Here is a 16,058-nt window from a genome sequence, read left to right as displayed (position 1 = left end):
AGGGCCTTGTAGAACTTTACTGATGAAATATACTGGGTGCTGTCCGACCTCGTCTTCTCTTATCAGGGCCGACGAGACGGCCTTGTCTGCTACAGATAAGTATAGGACAAGGTCTTCCCCAGCTGTAGGTCGGGTCAGAATAGGAGGTTGGCTCAAGAATCTTTTGAACTCCTGGAACGCCTCCTCGCATTCCGGAGTCCATTCGAATTGGCATCCCTTTCTCAATAAGGAGAACAGTGGAAGGGATTTTAGTGCTGATTCTGCCAAGAATCTGGAGAGGGCTGCAAGTCGGCCATTCAGCTGCTGGACCTCTCTTAAACAAGTCGGGCTTTTCATCTCCAGGATAGCTCTACACTTGTCGGGATTAGCTTCAATCCCTCTTTGTGTTAGCATAAACTCTAGGAATTTTCCTGCCTCTACCGCGAAGGCACACTTTGAGGGATTTAGTCTCATCCCGTGTAACCTTATGGTGTCGAAGACTTGTGAGAGGTCTGCTAAGAGGTTGACTTCTTTCTTGGTCTTTACCAGCATGTCGTCGACGTATACTTCAATCAAGCTCCCAAGGTGAGAGGCAAACACCTTATTCATCAACCTCTGGTATATGGCCCCTGCATTCTTCAATCCAAACGGCATGACCACGTAGCAAAAATTAGCTCTGGGCGTGATGAATGATGTTTTCTCCTGATCTGGCTCATACATCGGGATTTGGTTATACCCCGAGTAGGCGTCCATGAATGACAAGTATTGATACCCCGAGCTGGAGTCTACCAGGGTGTCAATACTTGGCAGTGGATAAGGGTCCTTGGGACAGGCCTTATTTAAGTCGGTATAGTCGACACACATTCTCCATTTACCATTTTGTTTTTTGACTAGCACTACATTGGCTAGCCATGTTGGGTACTTGACTTCTCTGATGAAGCCGGCTTCTAGGAGCGCTTGTACTTGCTCTTCTACTATTAGGGCTCGTTCTGGGCCGAGCTTGCGTCTTCTTTGTTGTACAGGTCGGGACCTCGGGTAAACCGAGAGCTTATGAGACATGAGCTCGGGGTCTATCCCAGGCATGTCGGAGGCCTTCCAGGCGAAGAGATCGGAGTTATCTCTTAGGAGCTTAGTCAACCCTTGTTTTAGGGTTTCCCCTAGGTTGGCCCCTATGTGAGTATTTTTTCCCTCCTCTTCGCCGACCTGTATCTCCTCTGTTTTTCCTCCCGGTTGTGGACGCAGCTCCTCTTTAGCCCTTGCGCCTCCGAGCTCTACTGTGTGAACTTCTCTGCCTTTTCCTCTCAGGTTTAGGCTTTCATTGTAGCATTTCCTTGCCAATTTTTGATCTCCCCTTACCGTTGCTATTCCCGCTGAGGTCGGGAATTTCATACAAAGGTGAGGAGTGGATACCACCGCTCCGAGTCGATTAAGGGTAGCTCTGCCGATTAAAGCATTATTTGCTGACCCTACATCGATGACTATGAAGTCTATACTTAGAGTTTTTTATTTTTCCCCTTTTCCAAAAGTGGTGTGGAGGGGCAAAAATCCCAGTGACTTTATGGGCGTGTCACCTAATCCGTACAAGGTGTCGGGGTAAGCTCTTAACTCTTTTTCATCCAACCCTAGTTTGTCGAAAGAGGGCATGAAAAGAATGTCCGCTGAGCTTCCTTGGTCTACTAGGGTTCTGTGGAGATGAGCATTTGCTAGGATCATAGTTATTACCACTGGATCATCGTGTCCAGGGATTATTCCTTGCCCATCTTCTTTTGTGAATGAAATGGTGGGGAGGTCGGATGACTCTCCGCCGACCTGGTAGACTCTCTTGAGATGCCTTTTGCGAGAGGATTTGGTGAGTCCCCCTCCTGCGAACCCTCCTGAGATCATATGGATATGTCTCTCCGGGGTCTGTGGTGGTGGGTCTCTTCTATCCACATCATCTCGCTTTCTCTTCCCATGGCTGTCCGACCTTTCTATGAGATATCTGTCAAGCCGACCTTCTCTAGCCAGCTTTTCTATCACATTTTTGAGGTCGTAACAGTCATTTGTGGAGTGACCATATATTTTATGGTACTCACAGTAGTCGCTGCGGCTCCCCCCTTTTTTCTCTGAGCCCATTGACTAACCCCATTATGACTGCCTCGGTGGGCAGGTCTTGAATCTCTAAACATGCTTTGTTGAACCTTTCCATATAGGCTCGTAAGGATTCTCCGACCTCCTGTTTTATTCCCAGGAGGCTTGGTGCATGTTTTACTTTATCTTTCTGGATAGAGAACCTCATCAAGAACTTCCTTGAGAGGTCTTCAAAACTGGTAACCGACCTCGGGGGGAGGCTGTCGAACCACTTCATCGCCGCTTTCGACATGGTTGTCGGAAAAGCTTTGCATCGCGTAGCATCAGAAACGTCAACCAGATACATCCGACTTTTAAAATTGCTCAAATGATGCTTTGGATCAGTGGTTCCGTCGTAGAGGTCCATATCGGGGCTTCTAAAGTTTCTTGAAACTTTTGCCCTCATTATGTCCTCGCTAAAAGGATCTTCCCCCCTAGGGGCGACTCTTCTCTACTGTCACGGAAGTTCCGACCTTTGAGGGAGGATTCTAACTTTAAGAGTTTTTCCTCTAATTCTTTTCGTCGATCCATCTCCTCTCTTAGGTGCTTTTCTATCTCCCTTTGTCGCTCCCGTTCCTGTTCTAGTTGTTCCAAACGACTTTGGTGGACATGGACTAATCCCATAAGCTCAGTTGCGTGGGACTGTCCGTCCTTTTCTGACTCACGGCCTTCTGAGGAATTCACCTTCGGGGTTTTGACTCCGGAGGTTCCTTCTTTGTGTTGATCGTTGGTTTCCTGATGGAGGGTTAGGTCCGCGTCATTATTTTCGGTATCCAGATTTTCTTGTTCAGAATCTGTTTCCACATGACCCTCCTCAGGGGATCTGTCCGCCATCACTGGTTGATCTCTCGGGTCCCCAGCAACGGCGCCAATGTTACGGTAGGTAACCGGAGATTAATGGGCTGGATGGCGTTGGTTGGCCCAATCGTCTGAGGGAGGAAGCCTTTTGTGAGGGTCTGCGCCTTGGGGGCCTCCGTCCGACTTGTGAGTATGAATGAATGGGGGGTGGTACCTGCAAGGACACTCCAATGCCTAAGTCAGCAAGAGTGTTAGCAGGTCTAGAGAGTATTGGGACTTAGAGATACCTGAGGGGTGTCAGTGTATTTTATAGTGGTGAACCAATAACCACCGTTGGAGTAGTGCCACTTTTCTAGGGTGTTAACCGTCCCTTTATCTTAGGGAAGTTAAGATATGGCTCGTGGAAGTGGTTAGAGAGATTCTAGGGGCAGTTACTCATTCAAATGAGTGATTATCTGCCAACTGACCCTCGTTCCCGGCTTCTTTAGAGCAAGTCGTGACGAGTACCGACTTCGTAGTGGCTGATCTGGTGAAAGGTGAGGTCAACCCTTTGGGTTGGGCCTTTTTACTTGGATCCTGGGCCTTAATCGTTGGGCCAGGGTATGAACAGGTAGGGTAGGGTTTAGAACTTTAGGATGCGGGTAGGGTTAGGGTTGAGAGATTCTCAACCCGCGGATAAAGTAGAGTAAAGTTTTAATAAAATTTTCAACCCGCGAGTAGGATTAGGGTAGAGTCCAAACCCTACCCTACCCTAGTCATTGCAGCCCTATTCGAGAGTTCCCTTCTCTATTATTAGGCCATTCACACATTATGCATAACAAACCTTGTACGTTAAGGATTTAAGTTCAAAGGCATTGGGTTTGTGTTCAGGGATATATTATTTAATTCTATTTATCAATGGATGGCATTTGAGAAGATAGACATTACTAATACAGTAGTATTTTGAGGGATCAAAAAATAGATGCTAGTTTCAACCTCTAGTAAATTATTGACTTTCCTTTAACCCCGTGAGACAACACTAATCATGAATGACATCCTAAATTCGTGGTTAATTCACCAAACCCAAATTCCATTATATTGTGTTATAAATCCCTTCTCCCGTGCCCCCCAACAATTGCATTTCCCCTGATTATTTTCCTTCGTTGCAAAACCTTTCAAGTAATCAAAATGAAACACTATTTCTCCACATTAATAATCCTCATATGTTTTTCGCTATTAAGTCAATCTAACGCCACCTTCCCTCGCTATTATCATCACCAGGCTCACGCGCCCGAGACAAGTCAGCAACCACACCACCCATTTGGCGCTCACATTTTCCATGATGACACCCCTGGAGCTGAAGCAACCCACCACTACCAGGGTGTTGATGCTCCGGCACAATCGCCGTCGAGCCATGGCGGCGGTGGCCTTGACTCATCATCATTCTACTCTTCTTTCTCGGATCTCCTTAAAGGAACCTTACGCGGCCACACGTTAACAATGCCCGACGATATCACACACTTGTCAACCAAACACCACAACGAACTCAGACAAATATGCGGCCACACCGATTACCCTGACGTGTGCTTCTCCACCATCGCACCGCATCTCCACGGCGAGCACTTCGACCTCACCCACGTCCTCCAAGCTTCCATAACGGCCTGCTCGATCGAGTTGAAGCTGACCATAGAGAAGGCGAAGAGGCACTCGAGCACTTCGTCGCCGGAGAACTTAGGTGCAGTCATGTACGTGGACTGTAGGGTGCAGTATACCAACGCGCTTGAGAACCTCCAAAAAGCGAGTGATGCTGCTGCGGGGCGTGATCTTGGAACGGTTACCATCATGCTTAGTTCTGTTATGGCTGACGTGGCAACATGTGAGAGCGGGTTTCAGGATCTCGAGTCCTCTACCTTCGTTTCCGGGTCGGTTGGAATTATGGCAAGCAATTGTCTTGCCATTGCTCATATGGTTCCCCATCAGTAGCTTTCATTTCTGTATATATTATTAATTTATTATGCTTTATTTATATTTTTCATTTTTATGTGCATATTAATTAACTAGAGTAAATTTCTCTTTAGTACAGGAAGCATTAACATTTGACATGTAGATTCTTGTATCAAAACAAAATTTTACTTTAGTTGATTGAAATATATGTATTGTATTGTATTTTCTTTTCCTTTTTTTTTGTTTAACCTTTGTTTTTTCTTAATAGCCAATTCAAACGAATGAGCAATTTCATACAAAGAACTTTATGTTTGAATAAAATACTAGGTAGTATCGTATCTATTATTAATAGAGATAATTTCATCAACTCTTATAAATTTTTGTTATTGTGAATATATTTTTTATTTACTTGATTTGTATATTATTTTACGGTAATATTAAGAATTAACACTCTTAGTGTAAAAAATAAAAAGTTAATTAATGTTGATTCAAATGTAAGAGAAAATTAAAGAAAATTCGTTGATCGCTTAGAATTTCTATTATGTTATCTTAACGAGTTGTAGAAAATGATAATATTAGAGAAACACAAGAAAAAATAGAAAATTAATGAATGTATGTTAAATAAAGTAAATTTTAGTTGTTTTTAGTTATTTTTTATTATTAAATATTTTCAAATAGAAAAAGTATATGATAATATATGATATTATTAAATGGATATATAAATGACTAACGTTTTATATGATGGGGATACAACTTATCAATTGTTGGGCACATAAAATTCTTTACACTATGTATCATAATTAATGTCTTATAGATGACTAAAAACAAGTTAATAAGGAACAATTAGGCAAAATTTGATACATTGTAGACAAATTTTAATTAGGAGAAAATTTTTATTACATGCCATATAGACAAACTTAAGTATGAAGGAAATATTAGAATTCAAAAAATAATAACATTCTTGACACTTTTTCCTTTATTACTCATCACGGTTTGAGAACATTTTGAGTTTTGAGCAACTAACTTTCAATAGGGACGCCCTAAGGAGTATCAACTTAGACACATGATAACATATTATATATACCTATTTCTGTCTTATATTGCACGTAAAGTACGTTTACTAATTTAAATTTTATTCCATAAACAGGCAAAACTATACATATGCAATCCACCAAGGCCCAAAGGCATCAAAACTTGGTTGTGTAGCACAAATTTATTCTCTGTCCTATACAATTAATATCAAATTAGGAAAATAATTAACTTTTATTTTGATTGTCACTCTTCACCACAGTGACTGGACATGTGGCATGATTCACTACATAATTACTCACACTTCCCATAAAGGCCCTGCAAAACACAACATAAGATGAAAATTCATAATGAGATTCATTCTACTCTTCATAACGAATAAACCATGAATAACCGAAATGCAATGCATGCTTCTCAAATCCTATGCTTTAAGTAGAAAGCATGATTATTAAAAGAACGTTTGCTACTTTGCTAGTAACCTTTGGAGGGGACCAAGGCCTCTATTTCCCATGAAAAGAGCCTCTAAAGGTATTGAATCGACTGCTTGGCAAATCTTTTCACGAGGGTCACCCCAAAAGATTTTCATGAGTACCTCTACCTGCCAAGGACCAAAGTTATTAACTTATTATAGTAAAATGCACATTATCATGCATCATAATGTCTGTTAACATATTCGTTATCAAGAACTCAAATCATACTTTTTTATCCTTTGCAGCTTTTTGGGACACTTCAATTGCTTCGGGAGTGGGCTTCAGTCCATATTTCTTCATGACCTCAGCATCAGTGAACTCGTTTAGGGGTATGTAAGCTGCATACCATCAAGATTCAAGAATGAATCCTTTGGCCTATATATAATTAATTGTTTCAAGTGCAATTTAAATAGGATACTTCATACTTTAAATTCAAAAATATTATTTGTACATTAAAATTAATCATTATATTCATGTATTAATGGCTGATATTGGTGATTAATTCTAACATATACTTAATATGATAATGATTATTTATTCATTTATGAATGGGCATTATCATGCAAATAAAATAAGGTAGAAAATAATTTATTCTCTAAGTTTCTGATATTTAGCAAAGTAATTGTCAACTATAAATAACTTACGAGCTCCGGTGAGTTCCCAGAGCTGCATCTCGCCATGCTCGTAGTTAACGTCTGGGCGAATGATGAGGAGGATGATATGGTCTCCTTCTCTGGCAAAATTTTCCACCGCCCATTTGAGCGCCGCGACGCTGCACGGCGAGAAATCCATGGCCACTCCCAGTCTCCTATGATTACTACGTGGCATGCTGATCACGCGTTGCTTTCTTTTATTTCTGGTTTCAGTTGTGTTTTACACTACTGTTGGTGTTTAATTATTTATTTATGTGTGAATGTTTTACGGGGCATTATTGAATCAACTACTTGTGAGGCCAAGAGAAAAGACGACGACAATTGCGTTCACACCTCATACCATTAGTGGCTGAGGCTGATGTTAGATGAAAATTTGATATTTTGTTTATGATATGTTTTGTTAAAGAAATGGCGGCCACTCTGATAAAGTTATCAAAAACGTCTTTTTTTAAAGACGTTATATGTATCACATTACTATTGGACGAAATATTAAACTGGTCAATAAAATATTTTAAATAAACCAAAATAAAATTAGTTTATTATAATTATCATATCCGATTTGATTCGATCGGTTTACATAATCTAAACTAAATCATATTTAAATCTTTCATTAAAATGATAAATATATCCTTAATTTTTATTTTGCAAACATTTAAATTTATAAAAATATAAAATTACAATTAAGTCCTTTTTTTTTGGCAATACAATTAAGTCCTTAAAAAAAAACCCTAAACTCTTGGTAGCCCAAGCCCAAACCAAGGCAAATCCAATCTCAATGGCTCACCAATTTCTCAATCTAACCCCAAAAAAGCCCTAGCCCCAGCAATCAGCATCTCCTTCGTCTCCTTCGTCTCATCTCTCTGCTCACTATCGCGATCTCAAGCTTTCTCCCTCTCTCGTCTCGGGTCTCGCACTCAACGTTTTCGTCGCTCTCCGTGTCGCCAGTCGTCACCATCTTGCACTCAGTCGCACTCGCACGCCTTCCCTGAGCTCGTTGTCGCCGGCGGCAGAAGCACCCAGACCCGGACTGGTCGTCGTCGTCGTCGCTCCATGGCTCCTCACCGTCTCGCACTTAGTCGTGCGCCTTCTCGCGCTTGTCGTTTCCGGCGGCAAAAGTAGCCGGTCCCGAGGTTGGTAGTCGTTGTCGTCTTCATACTTTGAATCTCGCCGTCAGCTTCCTCTCCGCCCTCAGATTCCTTCGCCCAACCAGAAGCTGGTCCCCGATTTGGTGATTTTCACTAAATTCCTCTGGTCCTTTTTTTTTTCATTTTTGTTGCCCTAATTCATCACTGCACTTTGATTTGAATTTGTTGCTGAAAATATAACTGAACTAGTTTTTATTTTTGCTGAAAATCATCATTGTCGTGAATTTGTTAGTATTTATTACCACCGAACCTTGAATAATTTGTTGAGCTAGTTTCTTTGTTGCTTAAAATCATCACTAAGATGAATTTTGTATTATCATCAATGAAGCTTGAATTTGTTGCTGTCATGCTCAAATAATTACTTAGCTAAATGTTTTTATTGCTGGAAATGTGAGTTGAATATATTAGTGATTGCACCTTGAATTTGTTGTTGTCTTGCTAAATAATCACTTAGTACATGAAAATGAATGTTAAAGGGAGATCGCTGCCAGAAATTAATATTTCTCCTTTTTTCGATGATTTACTGTGTAATATCATGCTTAGAGCAGGACAGATTTGTATGGTTGTTCATTTTTTTCGATGATTTGCTATTTGTTACATGTCTTTGGTTGCTACAAACATGAGCTAAATACATATGATTCATTGGTTAAAACATTTTCTTATTTTTTCTAAGCTTCCTCTAGTCTTTACGGCGATTGTTTACACTTTTTTAGTCTATATTTGTATCCCATTGATGCCCGTCTCCCCTCGTATTTATTGTTTGCTTTTGACATGTGTTCTAAGACTGAGTTTTGACCTTCATCTTAAACAGAGATCCTGCAAATGTCTATTAATTTTTAACCTGATTGCTTATAATTCTTAGCATGATATACCTCTCAAATCTATAAGCTGCTGTTCTGTTGCACAAGGTTTGTTGTAGTTTTTTTTGTACAACTTTTCGTAGGACTTAATAGTCTTTTCTTGGTCATGTAGGACTAATACTATAATAGTCTGAGGTTCTGTAGGTAGTTCTTATCAAATTCCTTATATATAATAACACAAACTATGGTCAGTTAGATGAAAATCAAGACTTAGAACTATTTAAGTAGCTATATAGTATAGTCACTTCAAACTAATTGTTCATTGAACTGAATGTGGAATCCAATTGTTAACAATTTCTGCCTTTACCAAGTTTGAATTAATTTATGGTACCTATATGCTTGTTGAACTATCGACATCTCCAATTTTCCAGGGCCATTATGTCTGTAATAACTTACAACGGCCAGTTCAAGGAATACAACTTAAGTCTTGATGCCCACAATGATCTAACTTGATCTCTGGGACGTGAATTCAATCTTTTGACAGTGACTCTGGACAAGGATGTCATTTCATGAGTGGCAAATAGTGGATGCATGTTAGCATGATATAGTTAGAAAAACTTGAACTACCCTTGCCGCTCTTTTTCTATCTAAGAAAACAGTCTACATCTGCTGACATGACTGTCATAACATATATGGAGGAATTATCGTTGTAAATTTGTTCTATTTTTTCTCCCAAAAATGTATATTCTCATTTTTCTGAGATACAATTTGGTCGCAGCTGATGATATGTTGTATTTATGGAGTATAAAATTATCTATAATAAAAAATTTTACTGGCCTCAATTAACGAAATATGGGGATTTAACGAAATATGGCGAAAGTGCCTCCATTCAATCCGAGTATAGTTATTTTGGTTACATCTCGTGGTTAATGTTGTTAGCCTCTTGTCTAAAGCTCTAATATAAAGCTTTGAATCTTTTAATTTGTTAAATCATATAAAGGAAATTCAATTCAGTCAGTTATAAGATTTCAAGTGTGATTAAACAAAAAGGTGTACGGTGTATTGACGTTTTCTCAAGAATCGCGTTTAGAAAAAAAAGGAGCGCTTACAAAATTAGAGATCGCTTTATTTTACACGAAAGTAAAAGTGTAAAACTCAAGACTAAGATTGCTTTATTTTATACGAAAGTAAAAGTGTAAAACTCAAGACTAAAATACAACTAGTTCTCATAATAACTGGAAATTACCTGAAAATTACAGAGCGATCGCATCAGTTTTAAATATTTCTGTTGTTACCTAACTAGATGTACACTCGAACAATTCAAAAATCTAGTAGTCATTTATTTTTAAAGGAAACTTATTGATACAATGACCAATATCCGACTATACAGGAAAATTTTTATTTTAATGTAAGTATAAAGTTTTTTAAGATTAAAAAAAAATTATTGATTAATGCAATAATGAAGAATTAAAAATAAAATTATATCATATCTAACACATTAGGAAACAAAATATCGGTACAACTGTATCACAATTGTCTTCTATTCCTGCTAGAATGAAAACCACTTTAAGTGGCTCCGAATTTTTTATGGCATGACTATAACGTTTCATCACGATAAATGAAATGGCCACACACAGCTTTAGTATATTTCTTATTGACCCTCTAAGATAATTTAAATCTATACATTTATTATATATTGTCCAAAATATTGTATAACTATGTTTCAATTTAATTATGTGCCTAGCACAACTAGCAAAATTCAATTGCAACTTGAAGAGAGGATGCAAGTGAGGAGAGCAAAAAATGGGATCCATGAGGTTGATGGAAAAGACAAGAAAGCTATAGACATAGCATTGATTAGTATATATTCAGAGCAACTTAATATTACATAAGATAAATTAAATTCTATGAATCCATAGGAGATGATTTCACGTGACTTTGTTAAATTCAATTGGATCAGTTGGACTAGTTATAACATCTTTAAATTTAACATTTTATACGAAAAATATTTTAGTTTAATAATTTAAGCCAATCAAACCTTTTCATTAAACAAAAAAATTAGTCATTTTTAACATAAGAATCTTTTTTTTATCTAATGATTTTGCTAGTGTATATATCAATTTTGTGTTGTTTTACTTAAATCATGGATTTTAATTGAGATCCTTAATTACTTTTTTTTTTCTTTGAACGATGATCAATCTTTAAGAATGAAATCACATAGTTTTTATGTCAAATTTTTCTTTCCTTTTTTAATGATATCATCAATTTTAACTATATATGAAATGCAAAATATATATAACTTTTCTTTATAAAAATGACCAATATCCGACTACAAGTGAAAATTTTTATTTTAATGTAAGTATAAAATTTTTTAAGATTAAAAAAAATTATTGATTAATGCAATAATGAAGAACTAAGAATAAAATAATATAATATTTAATACATTAGGAAACAAAATATTGGTATAACTATGTAAATTACATTAATTACGAGATTTTGAAGCATGAATAAAATTTAAAATATTATTCTATTCTCAAAATTCAATCTAAAAATTATGTTTAATAACTTAATTCACTTAATTAGAGTATATTCATTAGAATTATTTTTGTAATAATAGCTAATGAAAATAAATTTATTCAGGATCAAGTTTAAAATAAAATAATAGCAATTAATGTGAATTTAATCAAGTATTAAAATAAAATAATGATAAACTATTGTTGTATTAATATAGTGGCATCCTGAATTTGATTTGTTTATAGATTTATAACTGAGTTAAGGAAGAACGATAGCCAACTCGAACTTACTTTGTTAACAGTTTGATAAGTTAAAGTGATGATGTTGATGGCAGATTTTAAACTTTAATTTGAACTTATATATTAATGTGAATTTAATATGGTATTGAAAGAAAATTAAGATTTTTTTTATGACATAAAAGATAGCCAAAGTAAGAAAAAGAGAAAACAAAAATTTCATATCTAGGATGAAGACTGGGAGACTGAGACTCAGTATCATGTTTGTTAGTTCAGAAACTAGTACTAAAATTTTAGTATCTGTTCCCAAAATTTTAAAAGTACCTCCAAAAAGTGGGGACAGGAGACTGAAATTTGGTGGGACGAAGACTGAAACTTTAATAACATTTTAATAAATTCGATGAGAAAATTCTGGTATAGAATGACACCGTAATCCTTCAAACAAAAATCGCCAAATGCTCTAGCCATTGCTAATCCAGGTGCATCATCAAAAGGTAACCACATCCTTGGAACTTCTGGTTCATCTTGCAAGGCAAATACCTTGCCCTTGCACCTTTTGATTCTTTCAGCTTTCCTGTAAAAATTCAGATAAGCTATCTCAAAGCAAAAACATAGACTGAATTGAGAAAGGATGAACAATGATGACAAAACTAAGTGATAGAATATACTAAAACTATGTAGGATGATTGGTCCCTCCTCAAGAATCACATTGACAACATCAAACTCTGAGGCTCCTGACATTAATTTAATCCATAAACTATGCATTGGAAAACTAAACTTAAGTAGAAAAAGCAGAGAACACAAGAGGCTTCAATTTTCAAAAGTGTTAACAACTAAATTTCTATGCATTTTCTTTCACAGAACAGAACATAAATCTTCATAAAATAGAATATCAAAATAAAGAGCAAGGCAACACACTTGTGATAGTGTCCAAGTTTTCTCATTCCATAGCAAGGAGGAAGAATATAAGGAACAAAAATCAATCTTTTTTAGATGGATTTGGATTGAGGATATTCAAATTCTATTATCAAAACTAATGAGGCTTGATGTAAAACACAAGAAAATATTTGCATATTTAATCTGTTATTGAAAAATTCATAGCCAACTAAGACAATAAACCTGTCATGACAATTGAAAAGTAAAAAAGAAAATAAATCAGTTTAACAATCTGTTACTGCACCTATTTCAGAAGGTATTAAATTGCCTAAAATGCTCAAACAATGATTCAAGATATAAAAAGTTCTCATGGAGTACAACCAAACATTAAATTACTACTGGTTTTTCTTTGATACACAGTCTAGCAGTCTCCATCATATATCAACCTCAATGCACTACTGCATCCCATTGAACTTCGGATATTGTCCTTGTTGTACAACCTGTTCTCCACAGCACAAACAAATTTGAGAGAAAAAGAAAGGAATTCAGCGAATCATAATGGATATCAAATAGTTTAAAATTTACTAATCACTAAGTTATAACAATGCAATAATTCATCTCTTATTATTGATACCTGTAATAGCCACTGATTACTTCCATATCGTGGGATGGGAGCCCCATGGCTATTAATCAATTCTGAGTCACCTAGCCCAAACCTTAACTGCACAGATGTATTTACTTCTGTATTTGGCACTGCTGATGTATCTTGAGAAGTCATAGGGTCCTTGAGAAGCTCCTAAGAAAAAATGATACATGCAGTCAAAATTTCTATCAAGTATAACTACAGCATAGAATTTACCAATTTATTTTAGTTCGTGTAACCACTATTGTAATATTGTATCTTACTAACCTCTTCTGTACCGAAGCTAACTTGCGTCCCTTGAGAAACCATAGGATCTTTGGGAAGCTCCTGTGACAAAAGAAGGCATAAACTCAAACTTGCTATCAAGTATAACTACAACATAGAATTTAACAGGTTATTTTAATTCAAGTAAAGCATAATGCCATTTTGAATTTGACTAACCTCTTCTGCACCAAAGCTAGCCTATGTGCCACCACCAATCTTATCACCCAAATTGTCACCCTCATTCTTCACAGGACAATTCTTCTTTACATGACCAGCATTGTTGCATTTAGTGCACCTCCGTTTTCCTCTCTCTTTTTTTCCCTTTGGTGCACCTTTTGTCTTGACAACTGAAGGGTCACCAACAAAGTTTGGCATGGGAGAATCTCTTCTTCCTCTTTTCAAGCACGACTTTTGCTCTAGTATTTTGGTCAAACGAGAGACTTCATTCATAGTATCATGGAAAGAAGAACCATCTTAAGCTCCTAAGAATACCATCCACGTAGCTGCCACTGACAATGCGCCATAGCGCATTAAAAATTCTCTTTCTCCATCTTGCACAGTGCTTCCAGCTGAACTTTCGTCCAGATACTTTTTGGAATCCTTGGACCATCTTCTCAAAAGAAGACTTTCTGGCAACTTCTGTAAACCTACCCTTTTCATGGCACAAAACATGTGGCTACAAGAAATTCCTTCACTACTCCACCTACTACATTCACACTCCATATTCTCGGTGTTGCGCTCATAAAGTACGGTGTATATATGTTGCCTTCTGTCATACTCCTTAACTTTTAAAACAACAGTAGTTGATATATTTTCCTCATTTATAACATCTAATGCAACCACTCCTTCAATCTCTGTTTTTACTTTGCCAAACATCTCCCGTTTGTAAAAATTTGCAGCACAAAGCTCCAATGCAGCTAAGCGAGTTGTTAACACAGGCTCTCCGTACACCGTCTTAAATTGAGAAACTAATTCGTTGTGTCTATAATCCCTAAGAGCATGTTCAAGATTCTGGACTAGCTCTAAAAGACTTTGACAAATGCCAATAAACCTCTTGATGAAGTTGTTTATCCCTTCACACCTTGATGTTGTTCTAAATCTAGCACAGAATTTATCTCGCAAGTAGGTGCTTGCCCAGCTTTTCCTCTTTTGATACTCATTTAGTACCCATTCATTTTCCTCCAACCCATATTTTTTTTTATCATATTCTCCCAATATTCTTCAAATTCATTCGGATGCCATGGAGCATACAAACATCTTCTGAAGTCGTCGGAAAAACCTTTGATTTTTATGTTTGCCGTTACATTTTTCTGAATGTGCCAACCACATAATCGGTGAGTTGCATTTGGGAAGATTTCTTGAATTGCTGCCTTCATTGCCTCATCACCATCTGTGACCACAACACTAGGAGACTTGTTCAGCATGACATCTAGAAAGTTTTGCAACAACCACGTATATGTTTCCGTTTGTTCGTTGTCTATCAAGGCAAAGTCAAATATGCATGTTTGACGGTGATGGTTACAACCCGAGAAGATAACCAACAGTCTTCTGTACTTATTTTTCCGATAGGTTGTATCAAATGCAAGCACATCTCCAATGCACTGATAATCCGCCCTACAAATGCCATTTGCCTAAAATAGATTCGCCAGCCTACTTTCATCAGTAGCACTGTACCTTGCCATGGCCATGGGGTCAACATCGGCTTTTCCAAGTAGATAGCTAATTGTTGCATTAGAATCCCCACCAATGAGCTTTGCACGACGAGTTATTTCAATGTGGTTATCCAGATCCTTCTTTGTGAACCCGACATTAGCATAACCCCCGGCTTGGCCTACCATTAGTCCCATTATCTTAGCGCTTGGAAGACCATTATCGTGCATGGTGTTTGCCTGAGCTTTTTGAGCCTCATTCATCCCATGGTGGTTTGGAATTAGGTGTACCAAGCATTGGGGGACAAGATCGTGGTTGTGCTTCTCAACTAATTTTTTAACTCTCCAAGCTGAAGTTTTGGTGTCAAAGTACATCGCAAGCATGGCTTCACAACCCGTACAAGTCAGCACTTTATGCTCCCTCTTCCTGTTCAAATTAGAGATGTATTTATCGGCTCTCTTTCCTTCCTTGTTGCAAAAAAATCACCTTCTGCGTTGTGTTCCATCTTTTCCACGCGCTGTATCACCCTTGTGAACTCCGAACCTGACACACCTTGCATAACGCACATACAAGTGATAAGCTGCATCCGATGTTTCAAATGTCTGGTTTATAATATCATCGGCCGTCACAACAACACACTTGCTACTGCTGCCACCGCAATCACAAGTGCAATTTACATTCTCTTCCACACCGGTCATCAAGCAATCTTCAACGTTCTCTTCTGAATTGAGTGGTTCTGAATCAACATCCATTACACCCAGACTCGTTTTCTTTCTAATTCTATATATGTAAAAAAGTAAAAATTTTACCCCCTAAACAAGAACAGGTAGAAGTAGGAGATACACATATAATTTTCTACTTCTTCAAGACACCTTAGAATTGTATTTTGCAGACCTCAGTATATTTAATAGATTCAAATTCAACTCTAGTATTTTATCCAATATATTTCAAATAATTAGATTTAGAGCA

The 16,058-nt window shown here is 37.4% G+C and overlaps 2 protein-coding genes across 2 annotated transcripts; both read right to left on the bottom strand.

Annotated features, from left to right (window-relative positions):
• Positions 1 to 5,925: 5,925 nt before the first annotated feature.
• Positions 5,926 to 7,328, bottom strand: LOC112740285 (universal stress protein PHOS34). The gene is made up of 4 exons (XM_025789051.3): positions 6,953 to 7,328; positions 6,537 to 6,646; positions 6,318 to 6,436; positions 5,926 to 6,156 (listed from the first exon to the last, which is right to left on the bottom strand). The coding sequence occupies exons 1-4, from the start codon at positions 7,134 to 7,136 to the stop codon at positions 6,066 to 6,068; spliced, it is 504 nt and encodes a 167-aa protein (XP_025644836.1). The 5' UTR covers positions 7,137 to 7,328; the 3' UTR covers positions 5,926 to 6,065.
• A 6,585-nt stretch (positions 7,329 to 13,913) lies between these two features.
• On the bottom strand, positions 13,914 to 15,841 carry LOC112742291 (protein FAR1-RELATED SEQUENCE 5-like). Its single transcript, XM_025791529.1, has 4 exons — positions 15,576 to 15,841; positions 15,114 to 15,515; positions 14,607 to 15,053; positions 13,914 to 14,538 (listed from the first exon to the last, which is right to left on the bottom strand). The coding sequence occupies exons 1-4, from the start codon at positions 15,839 to 15,841 to the stop codon at positions 13,914 to 13,916; spliced, it is 1,740 nt and encodes a 579-aa protein (XP_025647314.1).
• Positions 15,842 to 16,058: the final 217 nt, after the last annotated feature.

Source organism: Arachis hypogaea, chromosome 14 (genome assembly GCF_003086295.3).
Source record: "Arachis hypogaea cultivar Tifrunner chromosome 14, arahy.Tifrunner.gnm2.J5K5, whole genome shotgun sequence".
Taxonomy (NCBI): domain Eukaryota; kingdom Viridiplantae; phylum Streptophyta; class Magnoliopsida; order Fabales; family Fabaceae; genus Arachis; species Arachis hypogaea.
This window is presented reverse-complemented; position numbering and strand designations above follow the sequence as displayed.